The sequence below is a fragment of the Nelumbo lutea genome, chromosome 1, assembly GCF_056320005.1.
Source record: "Nelumbo lutea isolate HS-2025 chromosome 1, American lotus-T2T, whole genome shotgun sequence".
Taxonomy (NCBI): Eukaryota; Viridiplantae; Streptophyta; class Magnoliopsida; order Proteales; family Nelumbonaceae; genus Nelumbo; species Nelumbo lutea.
Genome location: NC_142684.1, coordinates 7,827,679 through 7,854,431, shown reverse-complemented (window position 1 = coordinate 7,854,431; position 26,753 = coordinate 7,827,679). Strand labels below are relative to the sequence as shown.

The 26,753-nt window shown below is 43.4% G+C and overlaps 2 protein-coding genes across 2 annotated transcripts in view; both read left to right on the top strand.

Moving 5' to 3' along the window:
• LOC148873395 (cysteine synthase-like) overlaps positions 1-5,980 on the top strand; it is a 41,242-nt gene extending 35,262 nt beyond the window's left edge. The window contains exons 9-10 of the mRNA XM_088966202.1: positions 171-251; positions 5,678-5,980. Coding sequence (XP_088822328.1) covers positions 171-251; positions 5,678-5,770 — 174 coding nt within the window. The 3' untranslated portion in view covers positions 5,771-5,980. The remainder of the gene's footprint in view (positions 1-170; positions 252-5,677) is intronic.
• Positions 5,981-23,839: 17,859 nt separating this feature from the next.
• Positions 23,840-26,449, top strand: LOC148873394 (short-chain dehydrogenase/reductase 2-like). The gene is made up of 4 exons (XM_088986819.1): positions 23,840-24,193; positions 24,289-24,547; positions 25,572-25,754; positions 25,856-26,449. Exons 1-4 carry the CDS (start codon positions 24,117-24,119, stop codon positions 26,249-26,251), a joined length of 915 nt encoding a protein of 304 aa, XP_088842945.1. The 5' UTR covers positions 23,840-24,116; the 3' UTR covers positions 26,252-26,449.
• Positions 26,450-26,753: the final 304 nt, after the last annotated feature.

The following is a 26,753-nucleotide window of genomic DNA, read 5'->3' as shown; positions in this document are numbered from 1 at the left end:
GCTCCAGATCAATGAGCATGTGCAACACCTTTTTGTTGGATGTAGGAATGATCAAATGTATAATATGGTAGTTAAATCTATTCTGTAAAATTATTCATCCTTTTTCATTAGATGGATTGTTCTTGTAAGTTGTTAAGTTGCTGATCCTTAAATTCTGATCTCTTATGCAGGTTGGCATTTCTTCTGGTGCAGCTGCTACAGCTGCTATCAAGGTTGCAAAGAGACCCGAGAATGCAGGAAAGCTAATTGCGGTATGTATATTCTTGTCTGGCTTCTCTCTGAATTAGGAGTTAGGAAATCAAATTTTATGTTCTCTTGATATGATACGATATCCTGTTAGTAATGAAAAACAACTTTCAAAATAAAATGATATGATATCCTATGTCAAAATTTAAACTTAGGGATGCAAAGTCTCTAATTCTATTATTCAAAACTAGATTGAAATAAAGAGATTAAAAAATTAAAAAGAAGGATGTTGCTCTTGCGAAAGCTGAGGGTATCCACCTGCAACCAAACAACAAGAAAAAAAAGCGTCCAAATAGCAGAAACAAAGTAGCAAGAATCAGGAGATTAGGAAATGTAAAGAAAATTTTCCATTATCTTTGTACAATGGGCATATGCGAGGAGATAAACATCAAGTGTTTTTTTATTCCATTGCAAAGTCTCGCAAGTGTTTATTTTATCATGGAAGGCTTCCTAGCAGAAAGCTTGAATTCTAGGTGGCACCAATCCTTGCCAAATGGCCTTAACTGGAAAACAAGCCTTAATAGAGGGGTTGTTGGAAAGTCCAAAAAAAGAGGCACAAGGAAAAAAACCAATCTCTCAGCTCTCTTCTAAAGATTCAAGTCGAGCCAAAATCTCTGGGGTTTTGCAATCCCGAAACCCTCATCCAAAACCCAAATCTCAAGGCAAACAATGATGGAAGGAAACCAATCATCATCATCATCATCATCATCCAAGCCTTATCCCAACTATATGGGCCTATGGGGTCAGCTACAAAAATCCTGTTTTGATATTCTGTTCCGTTTAATGTCATATCCATTGTTAAATCCAAGGCAAAATATCGATACGTATCGGGCCATATCAGCTGATACGTATCATATCAGTGACCTAACGATACACCCCTATAGTGGGTGTTTTGAGGACTGACCTGGTTCAGGGGGTAGATGGGGCCTTAAACCAGCTCCTCTGAACCAGTTAGAAAAAGAAAACTAAAAGTAAATAAAAAAAAGCGAAGCTTGGTACACCCCAACTTGCATATTGGTCTGTATCGATATTTTTAACCTTGGTTAAATCATTAGCAATTAAATCATTTCTTAGTTCTTACTACTTTCACCCATGTTTTTTATGGGTCTACCCCTACCCTATCTAGCGCCTTCAACTTGCAACAGATCACTTCTTATGGGAGGAAACCTAACTATCAGATAGGAAGCAGATAGGATGTGAAAGTAGAAAGAACAAAGAGGGGAATTTATCTTTAAAAGTCAAATCTTCTCATCACAGGTCCAATCAAGATCTGGCTTTTCTTCCGGAAAGTTCATACCTAATAAAGCAGAGAAAGGATATGCCCATTAAGTTTTTTGGATAAGATTCATACCAATAATCGATTTCTCAATTATGGAGATCTCTCCTGAATCTTGCATTCCACACAACTCCTTGATTATTTCTCATAACTGTTCTTGGCCAACATCTCTCTGCTTCCAGCAACAATAAGAGAAGGGAAAATGATGAATTGAATGTCTTGCATTGGCAGAAAACTGAAAATGTTGGGTGAAAACCGAAAGTGAAAATGGCATTGAAGGGGGTAGCAGTTAAGAGTGGTGGAGAGGATGAAAGAAAGACTGAAATTCCTAAATTGATGTCTGGTTGAGAGAGCCCTAAACTTAGATCCTGACATTAGAGATGTGGAGCACTGGGAGTTCTTAGAAGTCAAGTGATAAGATTGGATAGATGGACAACATTACTAGGGTAAACTGTAGACAAAAGCAGGTACGTTTGGGTTGATGTTTATGGTGTTTAAGGCGGTGGGGGGGTGGTCATGGGCCAAGCATAGGCTGGGTTTAACACCCATGATAAAGGCTTCAGCCTAGGCCTGGGCACGGCCCAGGTCTAAATTACAAGCCCAGGCGCCAGGCCCGGGCCAGGCTTACAAGTTTTGCAGACCTAATGAAAAATTAATTATTTAGAAAATTTTAAATTAAATAATATACAATACATGAAAAAACATTGTACAAGTCTAAACTAGGCTAGGCTTGGCTAGGTTTTGGGCCTGTTGCATAAGAAAAGGCAATGAGCCTCATTTAATTCCTAAACTTAGTTTAGCTTGACTTGCTTGTCCTTTTATAGATGAAGGCAAGGCTTTCATTCCCATTCTTGAGCAATGTGGGATGTGGAACAATACTCAATAGTGAGTATTACCATTAAGTTTTGTCCCAAGTTCCACATTATGGGAATGAAGACCTTGCTTTCTTTTTAGTGAATGAATAAAAAATTTTTTAACCATAAAGATAAGAGTTACAAGCAATTAAGAAAAGGCATGAGATTCAACCTTTTCTTTAAGATTGATCACATATTCTCAAACTTAATTTGAACATTAATTACAAGGTAGTCCAAAATAGAGAATCCCGAGACAGGACTTTCTTTTTCATCTATAAAAGGTCTTGCCTAGAAGGGAAACTCTCATACTTGAGTTGACTCGTGTCAACTCATGAATAGTTAAGTGTTAAAAAATTTATGTTTTATATAAAATTATAAAATAGTACATTAACATAAAATAAAATATATTTGCATATATATAACATATAAAATATATAATATTAAGTTTATATAATTTATTATATGTAATGCATAATATAATATATTATAATATAAAAATATTATATATTTAAGAATACATATTCTATTATATTGTGGGTCAGGCTGGGCTTGAAGTGTTGGGCCCAAATCCAGCCCTGAATTTTCTAGGCTTAATGCAAGCCTGGGATGGGCCTGGGCCCGAGCTTGGAAATTTACGGGTTGGTCTGGGCTGGGTTTTGGGGCAGAGGCACAGAGCCAAGAACAATTGCTTGTGGCGGTGGGAGGGTCAAGTGGTTCAATTTTCATAATAAGACATGCAAGCAAATTCAGTTTGTGAGAATTGTCATTGAGACAGATGAAATCAAATCAATTCCTACATTGTTAGATCTGATTTATTTGGGTGAGATCTTTGAAATATGGATTGTAGTTGCAAGAAACAACCCAACATTTTTACAACTTGATAAGGGTAGGAGTGGGAAAATAAAAGGGGAAGAGGCAAATGATAGTGTTAGGATTTTTGGATAAATGAGAGGTCACTTCAGGAGGCTGAAGATGAAGGTGAAGGGTTGGGGTAGCATAGGGACCACTTTGAAATTTCAAAAGTTAAGAGGACTAATGTGGGAAAAGTTGAGGCCCAATGAAAAGAAAATTAATAAGATAAGCCTTGGCCCAGCCTAAACATTTGAAAATTCTTAAGGTGTGGGGGTATTGAATGAGCGAGAAATTGAGGAAGGGTTTTAGAATAGAGGAAAGTCGAGGATTGAACAAGGTAGGGGTGCAACTTTGGCAGGCCCAATTTGAGCCCGGATTGAACCAACCCACAATTTTACATGGGTTGTGGGCTTGGCTTTCTGGTCCTCAAGCTAGGCCTGGGCCCAAAAGGCGAAAAGTTTGGGCATTTTTATTTTGTGGGCCAGGCTCGGGCCTAGCCTTTAGGTAGCTTGAACCCAACCCTATCTTATTCTAACCTGAGCCCAGCTCACCTATGTATACATATATGCATATACAAACACATATGCATATTGCTTTTGATAAATCATAGAGAAGATGATGTGAGATTTTTTATAGGAACCAGATGAAGTGAAGAGGGATCATAGGATCAGCTAGGAGGTGGTGAGTAGAGGAAAAGGTGTAAGGGGTTTTGAAATAGGTAATATGTAGAGGAGGAATTCAGCTCTCTTGGGGAAATGACCATGGAGAATGCCACAAGACAGGGACAAGTTGGTGGTGAAGGTGATAGTGAGTATTCATGGGCTCTTTGACAACAACTGGGATGCTGGAGCTTCAGCTAGGACAAGTCAAGCTTCTCCTTGGAAAGCAATTAATTAAACATGTATGATTGGGGTCTTCCTCATTGAAGGAGCAGTATCCATCACTTCTTTTGCACTTATTCTAAAAATGAAGCCATCTCTAAATTTTTGGTTCCTTCAAACTCAAGTAATGGCTTCAATTGGGATTTGGGCTTTCGAAGGGGTATAAGAGACTCTGAACTCCAGAATGTACTTACACTACAACTGTTGGAGGAAGTCTTTCTTGATCCCTCTAAGTCAGATAACAGAATTTGGACTAAGACCCCTTCAGACTCTTTTTCTTGTGGTTTCTTCTTCTAAGCCTTGTCCCGATCTTCCTTTATCTCTTTGCCTTCTTTTCCAATTAAGGAGGTATGGTGTAAGCCTATTTCTCCTAGCATTGGTGCTTTTTGTTGGAAGTAGTCCATGAAAAGATTAATATTTGTGATTTACTTAAAAGAAAATGACCAAGTTGGTGTTTGTCCCCCAATTGGTGTACTTTATGCAACGCTAATGGTGAGAGCTGCTATCACTTGTCTTTTGTTCTTTTACTGCTCTTATTTAGGAATGGTCCTTCTCCTTGTTTGGGTGTAGGTGGAACCCTTTGGTGGATGTTCAAAGCCTATTTGCTCCATTTTTTTGTATGGCCAAGGATGAGGGGACGACTATGTGGAGATCTTTAAGAGCAGCAAAACTTGGACAATTTGGGAAGAAAGGAATTCTAGAATTTTTCTAGAGGAGAGAAGCGAGGAAGACATCATGGAAACAACTACAATTAGAGCGGTACATTGGTTGAAATCTTTGGATTTAGTTTTAAATGTGTCAATGGATGACTTTCTTAGAAAGTGGAAGGAAGTGGCTGAATCTTGCTCAACTAAGTCCGTCTCAAATTACCATTGGTCTCCACCGGAAAGGGGGACCATTAAACTTAATTTTGATGGAAGCAGTATGGGAAACCCATGATTATCAAGTATTGGTGTTGTATTTTAGAGATGAGGAGGGTAAGATAATTGCTCTATACTCAGGACCAGCTGGGGAGGGCAATTCCCTTGGAGTAGAAATATTGGCTTTGATGGAATGTGTTCAAAGTGAGAAAGATCTGAACATTGGGAAATTTGTTGTTGAGAGATTCAAAATTGGTAGTGAGCTGGTTACAAAGAAAGAAGTCAAAGCTATGGATATATAGCAATGAAAAAAATGAAATTTAGATGGTTGACAAGAGAGATGGAAATCTCTTTCATTCAGATTAAACATTGTGCTAATTCCTTGGATGATACTTTAGCCAAACAAGGGTTGGGCAGAGAATCTCTATTTTGGGTGTGGGGAATCGCTTGGTGAGAGATAAGAGACTCTCTTTCTCTCTCTACATTTTCTCCATTATAAAATCAAAAGCTTCTAGCAAAAATAAATAAATAAATCAAATCAAATTAAAAGTTGTATTGCCAATTTCATCCTTAGTCAAACAGTGTGAACTGTGGATTTTGCAGTAACCAAAACAAGGAGACCATTTAATATCCAATCATTTTTTAGTTGAGTACCTAACCTATTTGTGTTAATCCTTCAATTTTTTTTTCTTGGATTTGGAACTGCAGGTTGTATTTCCAAGTTTCGGCGAGCGGTATCTATCCTCTGTTCTTTTCCAATCAATAAGAGAAGAATGCGAGAAAATGCAGCCAGAGCCATAAGAAGTAACTTGTCCAAGCTAGTTCCTGTATTAGAGAAAATGGGATTTTCCTTTATACATTCTTAAGTTTGTTTTGTTTGGTGAGTCGATTGTTCCTTTACCTGCTACAAGAATAGCATGTGCTTTGGAGGCTGTTTTAGAAATAAATAATGTTTTTTAGGAATCTGGATAGCAAATAAGCAATTTCAACCTACCATTTCTCTTCTACCTACCTTTTGATTGTACTCTTAGCTATAGTCTCAACTATTTATATGGGATGCTCTGATCCTGCCTTTTTTTTCTTCTTCAAATCTCGTGTGTTTTGCATGGGTAGAAAGAATCAAGCCTTCTTCAGATTTTTCAGCAGACAGAATGTCTGATTGGATTTTTTTAACCCACATTGCATCCGTGCATTGGGTTGCAAATGGATCAGCAGACACCGGTGGGATATCCCACTTACCTAGATCCATATCTGATTTGTTAATATTCGGATTTGAATTGAATATTATCCATCCAGATTGAACTCGGATTGTATTTAAATATTGAATGTCATCAATAAATTAAACTAAAAATGACTTTGATATTGTATATTATGAACAAAATGAATTGAACTAAACTAACTTTATCAATAATATAATATAGATTTTATGTAGATATAAACGCATATATGGATAAAATTGAATCCCAGCGATGGATCCATAATTGATCCAATTATAATTTGTAAAGGGGCTGAATTTGAATTATGCAAGGTTTAAAATTTCACATGTCGAAGTGTATTGTGGGACATATCGTTCCATTGAGTTTAAAATATGTGGAACACATGAAAATACATCATATCATTCCTTCTTGTATGTATAAAGGCATATCGGGTGTATCAGTGAAGAAAAAATGGTATAGAAGAGTGAAAGAAGGTTCTTAACACTGTCTAGAAGCTTTCTTGCACGTTCAAACCTTGCACCTTGCGATAACTTTTTATACAACCCAGGCACTCTAAATCTACAAAAATGAAATAACAAAGAACTATCCGAAAGAAAGATTTTTGGCGGTAAACTCGTCTGGGCAGAAGTTGCAAAAAAAAAAATGAAGATTTATTAGTTTTTCCACAAAACTAACAAATGGATAGGTTCTACTCAGAATCAACCTCGAATCAGCTTTGAACTGACCCTACTCAATCTGTTGCAGGGTAGGGTCTGGTTCCAAATTCTTGGAACCGACTCCACCTAGGTCGGTTTCAAGGTCTAGGGGAACCCAATGAACTGGCCTTGATTGGTTTTTTTGGTTTGCCATTTTGGGGTTTATTTCAAAGGTCTAGGGGAACCCAGCGTTGGAATCGAACAAAAAAACTAAAATTTTTAAAACCGATTTAATAAAATGGCAAATCAAACCAAAACCAAAACCAAAATATATAGGAACTGGTAAAACCTAATCGATTTTTTTTTTCGGTTATTTTGATTAAAACCGAAATTAAGTCAAGTCTTTTGTGTTCTATAAAAAGAGAAGAAGTTAATAAATACCTGTTGGCTGTTGTAAGCCTTTGAGGCTATAACTGGCAGTGAAGACTGAAGAAGAAGAACGACGGTCGACGGCAGCACGAACTGAGTCTTAGACTCCAAGTCTGCGGTAGTCGGAAGTTTGCCTGAGTGCAGAGTGCCTGGAGGCTGGAGCTGTCGGACTGGGAATTTGGGACTTGGAGGATTCTTGATCTCTGCCTCTCTGGTCTGCTCTTGCTCTGGGGTTTGGAATAGACGATGAGACGAATAGTGGAACTGGAAAGTCTGGAATGGAAGTCTGGACTCTGGATTCTGGAAGTGTCGCAGTGTGGAAGACGAAGAGTCTTCTTTCTATTTTCGATTTTCCTGTTTTGGACTTTTTGACTTTTCGTGATCGTGTCTAATACGTTAATGGCTTATTTGCTAATTTGGTTTGGTTTTTCGGTTTAACCGAATTATGCTCACCCCTATTAAGCATTCATAGTTACAAAATCCATGGTCTCACTTGATTTTCATTTTAATGTTTGTATGCGTATAATAAATAGTGTAAAAGGTAATATTTATAAAATTTAAATCATAATGATAAAATTTCAACTAAACATTAATATATTGTAATATTCTACATATTAAAAATAATATAACTTTTAAACTACATGTTTCATTTTTTTTTCTTGAAGAGGATGGTAAAGAAAGAACAAGTTCCATGAATAAACCCTGGAACCGACCCGAAAACTGCCAAGGCCAGAATTGACCTCAGCTGTGTATACACACACGCCTCATTCAAGACTTATATATAGTTTCATTGACGTGATTTTATGATTTATTAGATTTTTCACACACACACATGACTCATTCAAGACTTATATATAGTTTCATTGATGTGATTTTATGATTTATTTGATTTTTCATTTATCCACGTGTATTCAAATCATATCCTGATATGCCTCCTAAAATTGTCTAACTTTACATTTCGAATACTTTAAACTTTAGATTCCCGCTTAACCAGATCAAATTCAAATTTAAATTTGGGCAGATGATAACATTTATCCCAGATAACTCTTACGCAACTGCTCCCCATAAACCACATCATATTATATGGAGGGTGGTTATCTAATGCTTGATGGGCATTCAATAAATATGGATGACATAAACCATATCCAGCCTAAATGGGGGCTTCCATCCAACATTGACCAGAGCCCAAAAGTCTTGCTATTCGAATATAGGGAATAGAAAATTTTAGCATCCAACAAATCGTTCCAGTCGACATCTTAGCAGTTATCCAGTTAGTAACTTGACTTCTAAATAGCCACTGTAGATGATGTCAAATTGGGTTACCGACCCATTACCTGTTAATATCCTATGATAAGCATGAACGAATATTTGACTATTGGACCTACGTTGAAGGTGTAGGTGTCACTGCGCGGATCAACTTGGATGGTACGTCTTATTAAAACTTCATTTTGCTTCATTTCACACGGTCTTTTGGTAGCCCAAGAGTCAAGACTGATTAAGAATTTGGGTGTTAGGTGATAAAATGTTGGTGGATGGTATCGGAAAAGCTTGAATGAAATAATGAATTTAGACACATGGAAAAGCATCTTAACATTCAATACTTTGATGAAATTATTCTTAAAACTTCTGCATCATGATTTTTTAGTTAAACTGATTAAATATGTCGGCAATAGTTTGGTGTTTGTTTATTGAAACAGTCAGCAACCCATTTTCATTAGACCAACAAATAAATAATGAATTTTGAAAAATAGGGGAGAGAGAGTGGAATTGGTTATGTAAAGCACTTATCAGCTTTTCAAGTATGACTGTAGAACCACTTCAATCCAGTGGATGCCAAACATGCATTCACAAAGAGATGTTTGTTTAAGCCCACTGGCTAAAATATTGAAATTAACTATATTGTTTGGTACACGGCTTGTTTGTTCTCTTTCTTAGGCATAACTGTTCTGCTGACTTTCCTAGAATTGGAACTTAATAAAATCCAAAGCCTCATCAGCTTACCAACTTAGATTTTTTTGTTTGGTTTTGTTGGCAAATCCATGTCAACAAAATTATATTACTTTTGCAAGAATGGCAGTTGTTTTTTATTTTCAGAAACAAAACCAATAAAGTTGTCGATTAGACCTGTTCATGGGCCGGGTAGTTGACTGGCCGGCTTGGTTTGACTCAATATTTTTCAGGTTTGAACAAAATTTTAGACCCATGGGTTCAAGCTTTTTTAAAAATGTCTGGCCTAGGCCCGAACCCAATTCGATACTATTACATATAATAGAAATATACATTATTTGTATATAATAAATATATATATATATATATATAATATGTATTTATTTATAAAGTTATTATCAAATGTTGATTTATTATTCAGAAAATATGATTTTAATTTATTAAATTACACAAAAAATAAAACATTTTATATGCAGATCAGACTTTAGGCTCGGGCCTGGACATTTTCTATTGATAAAGAGGCAATGCCCAGCCCGACCCGTGAAGAGGTCAATAAGGCCATTTCCCATCTTATAATAGAAGCAAAACTGAACTCCTTGCCCGCTACTCATGAATGACAGGTTCCACATTGGGCTCCCCAACCAGCCCACTTACTATGGATATAGGATCTCCTCCCCACAAAAACTCTGCACATTCCCTAAAACCATTGGCATCCACCTATAGGTGTAAATTGGGTTGTGCCGCCTGCCGCTCAACACGGCCTAATCCAACTTTGGACCGGCCTAGCACGACCCGGTACAACGGCGTGCAGGCCGTGCTAGGCCTAGCACGATCGTGTGGGTCGTGCTGGGCCTAGGGTTTTAGGTTTGCGGGCCGGGCCGGCATGGCACGACCGAGTGGGTCGTGCCACTTGTGGCCCGCATGCCTACACGACCCATATATATTATTTATATATTTATGTATAATATATATAATATAGTATAAATTATAATTATATAATAATATAGTATATAATATATTAATAAAATAAACAATTGTTTTCAATTTTATTATACTAATTTATTTAATTATTGTATATATAAGCAATTGCATATATCAAAATTTATATAAAATTAAAATTTTAAGTTTTTTCAAATTTTTTTTAAATATAGCTTTGGCCCGACCCCTGGCCCATGGCTCGACCTGGCCCATGGCACGGCACGACACAACATGGGCCTACACGGGCTTGGGCCGTGGGCTGTGCTGGGCCAACCCCTCAAGTTATCCCAGGGGAGGGCAGCATGGCCTAGGACGGCCGGCTCGACATGGTCCATTTTACACCTCTACGATCTACCTGCACTCACTGATGGCCATACATGAAAACATGGGCCTGTTCTCCTCTCCCTACTAGGGCTGTTCATAAGAAGACCCAAACCGACCAACCCGGACCGACCCAACCCGAGTTGTCTCTATCTTAGTTACAACCTAACTTAATTTCTAGTCTTTTAGTTAGGAATGACATTAATGGCAAGTATTGTAAGACAATTAGACATGGAATTTTTTGGAAAAGTTTAAAGAAAAGAATCAAATGATCCTAGTTTCTATGGTCTTTTACACCAAATAAGCAACCAATTACAATTAGAATTAGGTGTCCTTTTTTACTTAGATTAGAAGGTTTCTTGAAATATACAAATTTCAGTCTTCTTTCTCTAATATAATTTGACTTTCTATTTTCTTGATAACTTGATTGGGGGGTGCTCCTGCTTCACAAAGTTATTGGCCTGTTTTCTCTTAATTTATGTGATTTCCTTGTTAGATGATGTTGCTAGCTACTTCTCTGACACCCAATCTACCAATTTATTACCAAGGTTGAATTTAGAGCTTAAACCGATCCAAACCGACCCAACCCGACTCAAACCGACCAGGTCGGTTTTGCTTAATGCAGGGTCGGTTTCGGTTTCAATTTCAGGTAACCCGACCAGGTTGAGTTGGTTGGAAAAATCTCAGTAAATCGACCCAACCCGACTCAAACCGACCAGATCGGTTTTGCTTAACATAGGGTCGGTTTCGGTTTCAATTTCAGGTAAGCCGAATAGGTCGAGTCGATTGGAAAAATCTCAGTAAATCGACCCAACCCGACCCATGAACAACCCTACTCCCTACATTTCAAATGTTCATTGGCTGCACATGCTGATATGGTAAACAAAATCGTCTATGTGGTAGCTGGTGGGGTTTCTGTTCCTACTTCCTAGTACCAAAGGGGGCGGTTGTGGTCTATGTAGAAGTGTTTCCTCTTACTGGCCGAGGTATGTTCTTTGTTGAAGGCATTTGTTTATTGTTGTTGGCATGATTTGATGTTGTGGCATCGTTTTGTAGAGGGTTCATATGATGTTCACCCCTAATGCTTAGAAATAACATTTACCCAGATAAGTTCACTTATCCATGTTCTTTTGATTTCCAAATAAATTATATAATGATTTTTTACCCATAAAAAGCCAATGTTAAAATGGATAAACTTGTCTTATTATATCTTGTAAATTTTTTTTTTCTTGTAAGTGGAATGGTTACTTACCCATCTAGAAGATGGAATCACTTACTTGAGAAAACTAACTTTATCATGAGCCTAAAGCTCAGGACGTGGATAAACCGTTCACCATTCTTGTTGGTTTTTCTGGTATAAGTTGTTGGTATCTTGTTTGTTCACCATTATTATGTTAGCATTATTCAATGAAATTTCAGCATTTGGCTTAAGCAACTGTGCTCATTATCTCGCCAAATATGCGATGCATTCTGGCTTAAAAAGCATAGCAAACTGCATGTGGGTGAGATTCCACATTTTTTCTATTGTGTTGTTATTTTTCATTTTGAACGAATGGAATGAATATCCATCCTCACTTGGTGGCCGTTCTTTTATTGAAAGCCCATTGACCATTTGATAATGAATGAGGTGGCTGAACTGAATGAATTACTGCTGCCCATCTAAATAATTAATTATTACTTGGTCTTTAAGTGGATATAAAGTATTGGAATAAAAAACTTTAGCTTCGGCATAATTTCTTAATTAAAAGCTTATTAATTAAATAAAAGAGAAACCAATAAATCATTCAGTTCAGCCACTTCAACTGTTATCAAACCGTCCATAGCCTTTTGCACTAACATTAATAGGCCATGGAGATGGTAGGGTTAACGTATGTTTTCCTTCTATGCAGTCATACCATCCGATGGGGGTTGATTTGGTCTGATCTTGTAGTATGGGGACACGTGGACATGATCTATATAAGTAACAACTCAGCGTGACGGCCTGGCCATAACTCAACATAACAAACTCGTTGAAGCCCGGCCGGGCAACTCGGTGGATGTGGCAACTCGTCGGGAAGTAACATCCAGCTTACCCGAATTCTCTCTAAGGGTGGAGCGCCCCGAACTCCCTCCAAGCAAGGAGTCCCGAGCTCTTCCTTCCTGAGAAGGGAACACCCCGACCTGCAGCTAGGTATCCCAAAAAACACTTCGAGTCAGCACCATTACACTCCTGTCCATACTTACCAAAGGTTCGCCTCAAGCATAAGCACCTCGGTGTACCCCCAGCACCCCGGCGTAAGGTAGCTCGGACCAAGGCAGCTCGGTGCAAAGTAGCTCAACAACCTGCAAGAAAGATCTGCCTGACAATGGTACCTGCCGAATCTAGAGTCTGCGCCCACGTCTCTTGTCAGGCGGCGTCGTGCCTGCCACTTTTGCCAGATGTGGCACGCCTGACAGGTTCGTACCCTACAACGGTTGCCCGCATCTGTCACCTCGGCTCTGGTAGTAACGGCTGTGGCAGAGGCTGTTATGCCTGATTTGAGAGATCCCCAATATAAAAAGTCCCCGACCCTCGAGGAGCCAAGGTACTGAACTTGCGCCATCTCACTCTTAGCTCTCTCTTTGTATTCTTCAGTTCTCTTAGAGTTCTAACTTAAGCATCGGAGTGTTCTCGCCGGGTGAGCTCCCCAGGAATTCTCCACCTTCCTCTTCGTCTTAGGCACCGTCCATCCCCAGCTAGGAGCCAGGTTTCCGCTAGCTAGGAGTGCTCGGATCGCGTAGCATCATTTGGCGCCGTCTATGGGAATCGCTTCAAAAAGCCTTCCTCCAATCTCTGCAACTCTCAGAACTTAGCATCCATGGCTTCTTCCAGCAATGTCGTACGAGGTGCAAACCAAAATGCCTCTGAGGAACAACTCTAGCTTTCCACTGTCTGCATTGGACAGTTCACTGTCCCCCTTTCTCCGGACGGAGTTCCCAGTCTGAATGTGCCTCAGACAGTGGCACCCGTGAACATTCCACTTCCTTCCACGATCGGAACAACCTTCGTTGAACCCTCCATCATCCCTTCGGTGGCCAACCAAAGCCAGCTTGAGGACCTGATGCAATGCATGCAAGCTATGCAAGCTCAAATACAACAGTTCTAGCAACTTCAACTTTATCAGCAACAAGTGCTGCACCAAGTTTCCCAGTATCAGTATCAACAGCAGTTTCCCCCACTGCCTCAAGCCTAGCAGTCACTCCCTCCTCGGCATCCGACCGCGCAGCAAACCAAACCCCGCCACTGGAACAAACTTCCTTCTCGCTGGGGAGAGACCTCGGCATTGTCTCGCGGTGGGAAAGAGAGACCAGCTACCCTTGCCTCGTAGCCTGCAATCAGGTCGAGGGTCTCCCAACCAGTTAGGTCGGCGTCGCCTCAGCATTTGTAGTTCGAGCTCCCACTTGTTGAAAACCAGTTCGAGGTGCTGGTCATAGACTTGAGGCAAGGCCCCTCAGTTTGCAGCTACCAATAGTAGTCTGAGCCCCTCCTTGGGCCCATCGAGTTTGGTAATACCGAAGCCAGCAGCACCAATGCCGAGCTAGCAAGGAAGCAGCGGAGGCGCCGCTGAGCTCGCCGAGCTCCTACTCACGATCTGCCCGAGCTCCAGGGTAAGGAAGAGGTAAGCTCGGGCGATGTAAAAGTTACTCCACTTCTTTCAATTCCTTCTCCTCTGTCGCCAGAACTTCTTGTTGTTCCTATGCCGAACGACTTCAAGCTTCCCCCACTGGATAAGTATGATGGATCCTTCGACCCAAACAACCATGTGGATGCCTTCCAGCCCCAGATGCACCTGGCAAGGGCCAGTGAATCCTGTATGTGCGTAGCTTTCTCCACCACCTTCAAAGGGGTAGCCCGCACATGGTACAAAAACCTTGTGCCTGGATCGATAAGAAGCTGGGTGCAGTTTGTGCAAGTCATCGTCTCCCATTTTGTCACCAACAAGAGATGCCCAAGAACTCAAGAGAGCCTCCTTGGCATAGTCCAGAAGGAAGGAGAGTCCATCCGAAGCTATATCAAGTGGTTCAATGATGCTTGTTTGCAAATACCTGACCTGGACCCCGCAGTTCGGCACACTGCGGCCAAGCGGCATCACCCATAAATAATTCAAGTGGCATGTGGTTGTTAATCAATCCAAGACTGTGACCGAGTTCCTCAAACTCCCAGACTAGTTTATAGGGACGGAGGAGGAGATCAACCAGAAAGGTGAACAGGCCCTTGAGAAAAGAAAAAGGGAGATAGAGCCCTCAACTCAGGGCGATAATAAGAAGAAGAAGGACCAAGCTCGGAGGGCAAGGCTAGGCCAGGACGCCCCTGAACACGAAGCGGGCCTAGATCCTTATGGCCATCAAGGACGCCCTGTATGTGAAGTGGCCACCTCGGTTGAAGGCAAACCCTAATGTAAGGAATAAAAATTTGTATTGTAATTTCCATAAAGACCACGGTCATAGTACCAAAAACTGTAAAAACCTTCGCGACGAGATAGAGGAGTTCATCCGTCGCGGATACTTGAGAAATTTTGTACAAAATAATAATAATAATAATAAAGCATGTCGGTAGGGAGAGCATAGTAGATATGCTCCCGAACCCAGCAGGCAGGTAGAGCAACCGCAGAGGCAGCCCTTGGAAGAGAGACCAGTTCAGGGGACTATCCACGTGATTGTTGGAGGTTCAATTGTTGCGGGCTGCACTTCGGCAGCAGCTCGGGCCTAAGCTCGCGAGGCCGCTAGGGAAGAGCAGAATCCCCCGAAGCGGCCAAGGACCAAAAACCCGATCTTCTTCACAGAGGATGACCCACGCGGGGTCCACTACCCCCATGATGACACGCTCATCATAAAGATAAAGATTAATGATTTTGAAGTCAGGCACACCCTCGTTGACCTAGGCAGTTTGGCGGATATCTTTTTCAAATCAGCATTCAACCAGCTCCAGCTCAAAAAAAGCGACCTGAAGCCCGCAAATACTCCCTTTGTAGGCTTCAGCGGAGAGGAAGTCAGGCCCCTGGGAAGGATTACAGTACCTGTGGAAGTCGGCACCCGGCCTAGCATAGTGAGGCTCAACCACGACTTCTTAGTGGTTGTAACCCCCTCCTCGTACAATGCCATAGTAGGTCGGTCGATCACCCATGCCCTACATGTTGTGGTCTCCAGTTATTATTTGGCAATGAAATTCCCCATGGACTTCAGAATCGGGATAGCGCCAGGTGACCAGCTTGAGTCTTACAAGTGCTACGTCGCCGCCCTCAAAGGGAAAGCCAAGGTGGCCGACGACCTCAACCTGGAGCGACCTACGGAGCAGTACGAGGAGCGAGCTGCACCCATAGAAGAGACTGTCTTCATCCCGACATCGACAGAAGATCCAGCTCGGGCACTTCAGATCGGCGCTTCTATTTAGGTGCCTCTACGATCCCAACTAGTAAGTTTCTTACTTAAAAATTTAGATGTTTTTGCATGGTCCACGACAGAGATGCCCAGCATAGACCCTAGCATCATAACTCACAAGCTGAATATTGATCCTGTAGTTAGGCCCGTTAGATAGAAGAAACGCAACTTAGCCCCAAAGCGATGGAGGGCAGTCGACGAGGAGGTCGGGAAGCTCCTCGCAGCTGAATTTATCAGGGAGGTCCATTACCCGAGCTGGGTGGCCAACCCCGTTCTGGTAAAAAAGGCTAATGTTAAGTGGCACATGTGCGTCGATTATATCAACCTGAACCGAGCTTGCCCGAAGGATTGGTTCCCACTACCCAGGATCGACCGTCTAGTGGATGCGACCTCAGGGCATGAGTTGCTGAGTTTCTTAGATGGCTATTCGGGCTACAACCAGATTAGGATGGACCCAACTGACAAAGAAAATACTGTCTTCATAACCGAGCTCGGCCTGTACTATTACAAGGTCATGCCCTTTGGGTTGAAAAATGCTGGGGCAACCTTTCAGAGATTTGTAAATAAATTATTTGAGCCATTAATTGGTAGGAAGATAGAATGTTATGTGGACGATATGGTCATCAAAACCCAATTTTCACATGATTTAATACAAGATTTGCATTCAATTTTTGAAATTCTGCGTAAGTTTAATATAAAATTGAACCCGAATAAGTGTGTCTTCGGTGCCACCTTGGGTAAATTCCTAGGGGACAACGTTAACCGGCGCGACATTGAGGCTAACCCGGACAAAATTAAGGCTATCCTAGAAATGAAACCACCCCGAAAATTGAAGGAGGTTTAGAAGTTGAACGGTCATTTAGCTGCTCTGAGCCATTTCATGTCCAAGTCGGCAGGCCGTTGCCTGCCTTTCTTTAAGGCAATAAAAATCAAAGGCTTCGAATGGACTGAAGAGTGCCAGCTTGCGCTCGACGAGCTCAAGAGATACCTCGCCAGCATCCCAGTCTTAACCCGACCCGAAGTGGGTGATGTTTTAGAGTTGTACCTCTCGGCAAGTGACGAGGTGTTCAGCTCGGTACTAATAAGAGAAATAGATCGGGTCCAACGTCTCATCTACTATGTTAGTAAAGTGTTGCAAGGAGCAGAGACGAGGTACCCAAAGATAGAAAAGCTAGCCTATGCACTAGTCATTGCAGCTCAGAAGCTCCGTCCGTACTTCCAAGCTCACACCATCATCGTCCTTACCAACAAACCCCTAAGGCAAGTCCTGCTCAAGCCCGAGGTCTCCGAAAGGTTGACGAACTGGGTCATTGAGCTCAACGAGTACGAGCTCCAGTACAGGCCATGAACTGCTATCAAGGCCCAAGCCTTAACAGATTTTGTCGTAGAATGCACCTTTAGCTCTGAAGTCCCCAGGTCAGCCAAACACGAGTCCCCTAGCTCGGGCGAGCCCGAGGTTCCCAGGCCGGTTGAGCTCGGGCACCGTGAAGTAGCAACTAGTGTGCCATCTCTCCTAGTTAGACCAAGCGCGAACTGGGATGAGGAGCCCTGGATCCTTCACGTAGATGGCTCATCAAACCAGTGGGGCAGCGGAGCTGGGTTCGTTCTGTATGGGCCAAGCGGTGTGAAACTGGAGTATGCACTACGCTTCGAGTTCGCAGCATCCAACAATGAAGCAGAGTACGAGGCATTACTAGCCGGGCTAAATCTAGCAAACGAGGTGAAAGCCAAGCACACTGTCATCTGCAGTGATTCTTAGCTCGTGGTCAACTAGGTTACGGGTGAGTACGAAGCTCGCGAACCAACCATGATAGCTTACTTAGCCAAAGTAAGAGGGGCTCTGCTCAACGTCCAGTCACACTTCATCCAACGAATCCCAAGATCAGATAACGCTGAGGCCGATGCCCTATCCCGGTTAGCCAGTACTAGTGATAACACCATGAGAACCATGTATATAGAGAATTTACCTCGGCCTAGCATTCTCGGGGGGGGGGGGGGGGGTAGAGGAGGTTGCTCCCGTCGTTCAAGCAGAGCCGAGCTGGATCGATCCGTTCACGAGCTTCCTGCTACACGGAACCCTCCTTGCAGATCGTAATGCCGCCAGAAGGGTAGAGCGTCAGGCAGCCAAATACATCATGACAGACGAACGGTTATACCGAAGATCCTACGCGCTCCCCTATCTGCGCTGCTTGCGACCCTCTGAGGCCGAGCTCGTCCTCCGCGATACTCATGAGGGCCTGTGTGGCGGACACTTGGGGGGCAGGGCCCTCGCCTAGAAAGCACTGCGACAAGGGTACTACTGGTCAACGATGAAAGCAAACCCGATCGAGCTCATCAAAAGATGCGGCAAGTGTCAGAAGCACGCCAACATCCACCACCAGCCTGCCATCGACCTAAAGTACCTCACTAGCCCGTGGCCATTCACACAGTGGGGGATCGACATACTTGGGCCATTCCCACCAGCAACAGGGCAAAGAAGGTTCCTAGTGGTGGCAGTCGATTATTTCACTGAGTGGGTTGAGGCTGAACCCCTCACAACAATCACAGCTCGAAATGTGCAGAACTTCTTCTAGAAGAGCATAGTGTGCATTTTCGGACTACCTTGGGCATTGATCTCTAACAACGGTAAGCAGTTCGAGGACATCAAATTCTAGAACTAGTGCCAAACATGGGAATTCAACAGAACTTCACCACGGTGCCACACCCTCAAGCAAACGGTCAAGCGGAAGTCACGAATAGATCTATCCTCCGCGGACTAAAGGCACGCCTAGACCGAGCTAAGGAACTATGGGCAGACGAACTGTCAAGCGTATTATGGGCTTATCGGGCCGCAGTAAAGACCGCAACAGGCGAGACTCCCTTTAATCTTACTTATGACACTGAAGCAGTCATCCCAGCCGAGATCGAGGTCCCCACGCTACGACTAGAAGCATATGATGACAAGGCAAATGAAGACGAGCTATGCACCAACCTCGACCTACTTGACGAGTTGTGGGACCTTGCATATATCAGAACCGCGGCCTACCAGCAAAGAGTAGCTCGGTATTATAATGCCAAGGTAAAAAAGCGAAACTTCCGCGTCGGAGACCTGGTTCTTCGTAAAGTTATGGTGCCTGAGCCCAGCATTGGTAAGCTCGGCCCTAGTTGGGAAGGACCCTACCGACTAAAGCGGGTGCTCGGGGAAGGTACATACGAGCTTGAAACCCTAGAAGGGAACCAAGTACCTCGGGCATGGAACATTGTCAACTTAAGGCAATATTACCCATGATCGCCGAGCTAAGAGAACTACAAGTCGCTCTCTAAGCCCAAGAGCCAAAATGCCGAGCTAACGATGACCTCGACACTATAAGACGCAGTTGCCTCTTCGGCATGGGGAAACTCCAATAGGGGGTGGACCGTAGTCACTTCCAGAGCCTAAGGGCCAAAATTCCGAGCTAACGATGACCTCGGCCCTATAAGACCCACTCGCCTCTTCGGCATGGGTAGACTCTAGGAGGGAGTGACTAAAGTCACTCCCCCCAGCCAAAGGGATAAAACGCCGAGCTAACCAAAGGCCTCGGCATTACAGAGCATAGTATGCCAAGGACGCAAGTAGCTCGGGTATGGACCCTATGGCGCTTAGTCCACCTCGGCATACAACGGGTTGGACCCGCTAGGGACAACCACCAAGTCAAGTACTGGAGGACAGTTCGGGCATATGCCTTACTATGTCACTCACCTCGGTGTACGTTATAAAAACCACCCCTAACATGTACTGGGAGATAGTTCGGGGAGGCGATAGATGAAAAACCCTACTTCGGACACTCAATAGTTCGGATAAAGCAGTCACTCTGGCAAAAGTATAAAGTGCGTAGTACTTAGCAAAAAAGCAAAATTCATTGATTGAGAGTTCCATACAACAAACTCGGTAAAAAACAAAAAAAAAAAGAAACTAAAACTGAGCTCACATGCTCAAGGTACAAGGGCTACACAAACTATTAAGGGGACTCATCATTTTTACTCGGGACCTCCTCAGGAGCTTCTGCCAGGTCGGTGGCATCTGCCTCTTCATCGCTGCTCTCCTCTTTAGAATCCAGGTCCTCTATGGCCTGGCGGGCTATCTCGTCCGTGATCCACGAAGTGGTGATGGCGCTCGTGTCGAGATTGGGGTGTGTACCTTATCAACCACCTACTAAGCTTGAAGCCCTTACGATAGGCCTTCGTCAGCATGACGTCAAACTTGTCCGATCTGACATAGTCTAGGGCGGCTTTAACCTTGGTCTCCTCTATGGCCTGGTTGAAGATCTCAGTTTTCTCCTCAAACTTGTCTGTTAAACTCCACCTCGTGCTTCAGGACCCCATTATCCTCCTTAAGGCCTTTCACCTCGAGCTCTAAGGCCTCCTTGTCTGCCCGGAGGACGTTCACTTCGCTCCTCAGCCCGCCCCTCTCGCGCGCCAACCCTTCCTTCTCCGCCAGCAGTTCCCCTATGAAGTTCTTCTGGGCTGTAGCATCGCTCTCCAGCCGATGGATTTGATAGCGAGCTGCCATCAGATCGGAGTGGGCTGCACGAGCTGAGTCTTCGATAGGAGCCCTTTTCAGGTACCTTTTAGACTGAAGGGTCAGGGTGTGCATGACGAAGTTCACCTAACAAGAGAAGGTCGATTAGCAACAGAGAGGTAGTGGCTAAAAAAAAGAGAAGAGAGGGGGACTCTTTGAAGTGATAGAACTTACCACCATTGAGTGGGTGGCAGCCCGGGCTCCGAGCTGAGCAGGAATGAGGTCGGCTCAGTCGGAGACCTCTTCGGCGTAGACAACCCTCTTACTCTTCGAAGGATGCACCGTGGGATCAAAATGCTCTGGGCTCCCTCTTGACTCCCCGAGCTAGAAATTGTCGTCTCAACTGCGCGAACGGGCTTGGTGGAGGCTTCAGCAACTGCATCAGTGGCCACGGTGGCGACCTCGGGCTCCACAACTGCTTTAGGAAAGGGCTTTGCCGCCGTCTCAGGCTCTCGAGGTGCCAAGTTCTCCTCCAAGTCAATGATCAGAGGGGCATCAGGAAGCTCGGGCTTGGAAGTAGGGGCCTACGGGGCCTCGGGCTCAGAGGTGGGGACCTGTGGAGACTGGACCCGAGCTCTCTTGGCAATTCACTTCTTTCTACCTTTCATTTGGCGAAAAAGCCTCTCCCCCTTAAGCTTCTCTTCTTCCATGGGTCCTGCAACATAGCTCAACCTTAGTAAACTCGAAAGTACTAGCTATTTAAGCAAGGTACTAAGTAAGACAACCTACGCAGGCTCAAGTCGGCTTGTATGAGCTTGCTCTCGGTGATATAATCCTTGTAATTAAACCCGAGCTCAGCCCATGACTGGAGCGTTTCCCTTGTCTTCTTGTCTAGTATGACGCTGGGGTCCTGAATAGTCGCCCTCCAATGAGTGGGGAAGGGCCACCCCGCGGTGTTCCGGACTACAAAGTAGTCCTGCTTCCAAGCCGGGACTTTGCTGGGAAGCTTGTGTAGTAACTTGAAGCCCGGGCAGGGGGACAAGTAGTAGGCCCGCCTGTGCTCGGGGAGAACGCTTGAAGCGCTCTTCTTTATTGACAAGATTGAGCAAAAAATATCTAAGTCTAGGGGGAGGGCGTAGTCAAAGCAGAGGGAGATGGTCCCGATCACGTTACGAGTGGAGTTTGGGTGGAGCTGGTCTAGGGCAATGTTGAAATGTTTTATGACCTCTACGATGAGAGGATGAAGAGGAAGGCGGAGCCCGGCTATGAGCTGCTCCCTAAAGATCACGATCTCGTCAGGACCGTGCTCCCAAGGGAAGTTACCCACGGGAAAGCTGTAAGTGTATTCCTTGGGGAGATTGTACCACCGGATAAGGTACCAGAGTCTCTCCAGGGTCATGATGGAAGGACCGAACTTATCTGGCATCCGACCTTGGTGAGAGGTGGATGCCAGGTTACCCGAGGCCTTCCGTGCCTCATGAGAAGACTGGACTTCAGTTGGACCACTCTGAGCCGAGGTACCCACCTCGGGCTCATCCAGTTGACTATCGACACTAGACATGGTAATAGAAAGAAACGAACTAGAAGAAATAAGGAAACTGAAAGAAAAGCTAAGGGGACTCACCAAGGAAAAGCAACCGAACTGGGGAGAATTGACTCGAGCTAGAGACCCTATACGCGAGTTCTAGATGAATGCTGAGAGCTTATGGCGAGGGAAAAACGACCAGGACCCCCACTATTTATAGCCACTATGCTCGGGCGTCAACGATCAAGATCAAGACGATATGATGGCTCTCAAGAAAACTGGCTACGCGACCCCCGAGGCAAAATCGATTTAGCACATTTTTTAACGTCTGCGGAGTCCACAGATCGCATGATGTCCGCACGTAGACTGTACGTGACCCGGGTTGCTCTTGATTGAGCCGAACTGTGAACTGGTCTAACTAATGAGCTGCCTGATAAAAAGACATGAGCTCCGAGCCAAATCCACCCGACACACCGCAGACTCCCCACACTGGATCAGAACCCCCAGCACGGGGAGTCGGGGGCAATTGATGGGGGGTGATTTGGCCTGACCTCGTAGCTCGGGGACACATGAACATGACCTGGCATAAGTGACAACTTAGCGTGACGGCCTGGCCATAACTCGACATAACGAACTCGCCGGAGCTCGGTCGAGCAACTCGGTGGATGTGGCAACTCGTCGGTAAGTAACACCCAGCTTACCCGAATTCTCTCTAAGGGTGGAGCGCCCTTAGCTCCCTCCAAGCAAGGAGTCCCGAGCTCTTCCTTGCTGAGAGGGGAACACCCCGACTTGCAACTAGGTATCCTGAAGTGGAAACACTTCGAGTCAGCACCATTAACACTCCTATCCATACTTACCTAAGGTTCACCTCAAGCATAAGCACCTCGGCGTACCCCCACCACCCCGGCGTAAGGTAGCTCGGTGCAAAGTAGCTCGACAACCTACAGGAAAGATCTGCCTGACAATAGTACCTACCAAATCTGGTGGTTGCGCCCACATCTCTTGTCAGGCGACATCGTGCCTGCCACTTCTGCCATATGTGGCACGCCTGACAGGTCAGTACCCTGCAACGGCTGCCCACATCTACCATCTCGACTCTGGTAGTAACGGCTGTGGCAGAGGCGGTTACGCCTGATTTGAGAGATCCCTAATATAAAAAGACCTCGACCCTCAAGGAGCCAAGGTACTGAACTTGTGCCATCTCACTCTTAGCTCTCTCTTTGTATTCTTTAGTTCTCTCAGAGTTCTAACTTAAGAATCATAGTGTTCCCGCCGGGTGAACTCCCTAGGAATTCTTCACCTTCCTCTTCGTTTAAGGCACTGTCCATCCCCAACTAGGAGCCAAATTTCTACCAACTAAGAGTGCCCGGATCACACAGTATCACCATCTATTGACATGCCAAATTATATTCAAACCCAAATGGTCCCTTAGAGTTAGCACTATGGACGTGGTAGGGTTTAAGTGTTTGCCTTTTATCTGGCCATACCAAGAGCTGCAAACATGGTGGTCCATAATAATAATAATATAACTATATATTCTCTTTCTTTCTATCTGTTGATTGTTGTATTCATGCATGCTTGGTCGAGAGTCCGGTGTCTGTCACAAATGAAAGTTCAGGTTTAAGTGTCACTACCCTATAGTATAATTAAGGTGGCACTCTCTAATTTATCCTTAAAAAAACACAAAAAAAAAAACCTTGATTGGCCCCTCATTTCCCCATCCCTCCTCGTGTCAAAGGAATTAAAAAAAAAAAACATTTAATATAAAATTTATGCTATAATGAATATTGTTGAAGAGGGCCAACACTGTTTTGACAACTGTTTTCTGCTGACTTTGCATGAACACCTTTAATTTAATTAATGTGGCCAAAACAATTGTCTTATATTTTGGTTAAACAGAAAATTCATTTAATTTAAACCCCTACTTTGTTAATTAGAAGAGCCAGAAGGGGTTGAAAAAATTAGGTAGGGTTTGATGGAAGAATGGTATTCTTTTATTAGAGGGGATTAAAACCCAATAGAATTTTGTTTTGAATTCTTGTATATAATATATAATTTAATTTAAAATTAAATAACCCATGTGTGAGAAATGAGGGGCTAAGGAGGCCAGCATTGAGGTGATTGGACTCTTGGCTCTCTCTATAAAATATAGATATAGATTTATGGACCATGGTTAATTTTGTGCTGTCTTCTCTTGGCAAGTTTCTATCATTTCTCTGCAATGGATACAAAGGAACTTGAAGTTTCTTCCCTCTCCTCAACTAGGTCAAGTTGCTCTCCTTGTCTCTCCACAATCAGGTGACCTCTCTCTCTCTCTCTCTCTCTCTAACAATGAGTTCTCCTCTATGTATCCAACTTCTGCTATGTGACATGAAATAATTTGGAGCTTGCAGATGGTGGTCCGAGGATACTATTGCTATTGTCACCGGAGCAAACAAGGGGATTGGTTTTGCAATTGTTAAGCAGCTTGCAGAGCTAGGATTAACTGTGATCCTGACATCAAGAGATGTATCTAGGGGTCAACAAGCAGTCCACTCACTCAGAGCTCAAGGACTTGATGTGCTATTCTGTCAACTGGATATATCAGATTCTGCTTCAATCGATATCTTCGTTTCATGGTTGAAAGAAGAGTGTGGAGGACTGGATATTCTCGTAAGTAGAATGCTCTCTGCACAAGTGAATCTTGTCTTCACAAGCCCATCTATTCATTTTAGCTAATTGGGGAATGGTAACATGTCTTGGAGGAGAAGAGAAGCTTAAGCTTTCTCTCTTTTTAAACCAAATTAACAGCCTGATGAAAATATGCCCACAGCTAATTGCAAGGGGTGATAGATGAGTAGTCTTCGTCTGGTAGCTTTGGTTCTTCTGTTCTCCTTTGTTCTTGGTTCTGACTTTGTGTCTCTGATCACTAGCAATCCTTTGAAACACAGGAGGGGTGGGGATGGGGATGGGGGAGGGATTAAGTACTGAAACGTGGAAAAACTCAAAAGGGTGGCTGCACTTTTTTTCATTCTCTTGTTTAATTTTGAACAATTCAAGTAAATAACAAGTTTGTTTAACAGACAGCAAAGCTGGACCGAAGATATAGAGTTGAAACTCCTAAATAAGCATATTTCCTTGTTTAGCTAACTTTGAATGCTCAAGGCCCATTTGGGAGGCCTTCAGTTTTCATTGAGCTGCTTTCACTGAGACGTTTTGAGCAAGTTACTAGAAGAAGCTTCACCGGAAAGCCTTTTTTTTGGTTGAATATATGATAATAGTCTGTTTGGGCATTCTGGGTTTTTCAATGGGGCCGGCCTTGTAAAGCCAGAAGCCACTGTACGATAGCTCTTACAGGTGGACCCTATATTGACAGCCAATTAAAGTTATGTTGGTGATGAATAATCTGGAAAGCAGGCCTAAAATGTTATCGTTGAGCCAAAAAAAAAAGGTTTTCCGCTGTAGTTTCTTCCAACCGGTTCAGTAAAAGAAGCTAATTGAATCAAAATTAAAACCCTTCCCAAGTTTTCTGTGGGGTTTCTGACCATAAAGATCAGATTCCTTCTTTGAGAGAGCATGCTGAAACAGTAATCAGGACCGAGATTTGTAATATTAGCAGTAGAACAGAACTCTGGTTAATTAAAAAAGAAACAGAACTCTGGTTAATTAAAAAAGAAACACATATATATCCACACAGGTAAACAATGCGGCAGTATCATTCAATAGGGTCGGTGAGAACTCAGTGGAGCATGCTGAAACAGTAATCAAGACCAACTTCTATGGGCCAAAGCTGCTGACAGAGGCTCTTCTACCATTGTTCCATCGATCAGCTTCCATAAGCCGGATACTGAACGTTAGCTCACGACTGGGTTTATTAAATGTAAGTGATGGATGAAGCCCTGGCCTTACTGTTGAGAATATATATCTCTACACTACAGCCCAGTAATTAGCAGTACTTACGCTTTTGTTGGTTCCTTGTAGAAGGTAAGAAACCCTCAAGTACGAGAGCTTCTGCAAGATGAAGAAGGGCTTTCAGAGGAACGCGTGGAGTCCATGGTGAGACAGTTCCTCAAAGATGTGAGAAGTGGGAAATGGGAAGACCAAGGCTGGCCTGTAAACTGGACTGACTACTCTGTGTCCAAGCTTGCTTTGAATGCTTATTCTAGGCTTCAGGCAAAGCGCCATGAGGGGAGAGGTATGAGCGTAAACTGCTTCTGTCCGGGATTCACTAGGACGTCCATGACTCGTAACAAGGGATCTCGCACGGCCGAGGAGGCCGCCGGAGTTGCCACCAGGCTTGTCCTTCTCCCACCTGATAAGCTTCCGACCGGGAAATTCTTCATTGAAAGTAACCCTTCCATATATTCAAAGCTGTAGCTAGCTGAGTGAATGAATAATGAATAATATTCATTGTCAGTTTCAAGTGGGGACGACAGGACAGAAGCCATTAATTCACATGTGAGGCATGTAGCTCCCAACTCTTTCCATATTTTTGGGAAATGAGGATGAAGATATCACACATGTAAACAATTAATGTTCTCAACCAGTATTTTACAGTTTCACGCAAAGAACAAACCATGTGGAAAGAAAGGTGGGGCAGTTGGGTTGAAGAATAATTTCACATGGAAGGATAAACTTTTATTTGATTAGAAAACAAAGTTCTATATATGCTAGAGAATAACTACAACCAAGAGCCACGAACTAGGGCTGAGATTTCCTTTTTCCTGATGCATAAGAGCACCTGCAGGCCACTTCGTCCGGCTCAACTGGGGCACAATCAACGACACCTGCAGGCCACTTAGTCATTGGGTGTCTCTTATATCATGGACAATATGTATATCTCACCCATATGAGACCAAAAGGACAAAGTGATTTCAAA

Coding starts and splice junctions, on each gene's coding strand:
- LOC148873394 (XM_088986819.1), top strand. CDS start 24,117: ATGGATACAAAGGAACTTGAAGTTTCTTCCCTCTCCTCAACTAGGTCA. Junction 24,194..24,288: donor CCTTGTCTCTCCACAATCAG/GTGACCTCTCTC, acceptor TGGAGCTTGCAG/ATGGTGGTCCGAGGATACTA. Junction 25,755..25,855: donor CACGACTGGGTTTATTAAAT/GTAAGTGATGGA, acceptor GGTTCCTTGTAG/AAGGTAAGAAACCCTCAAGT.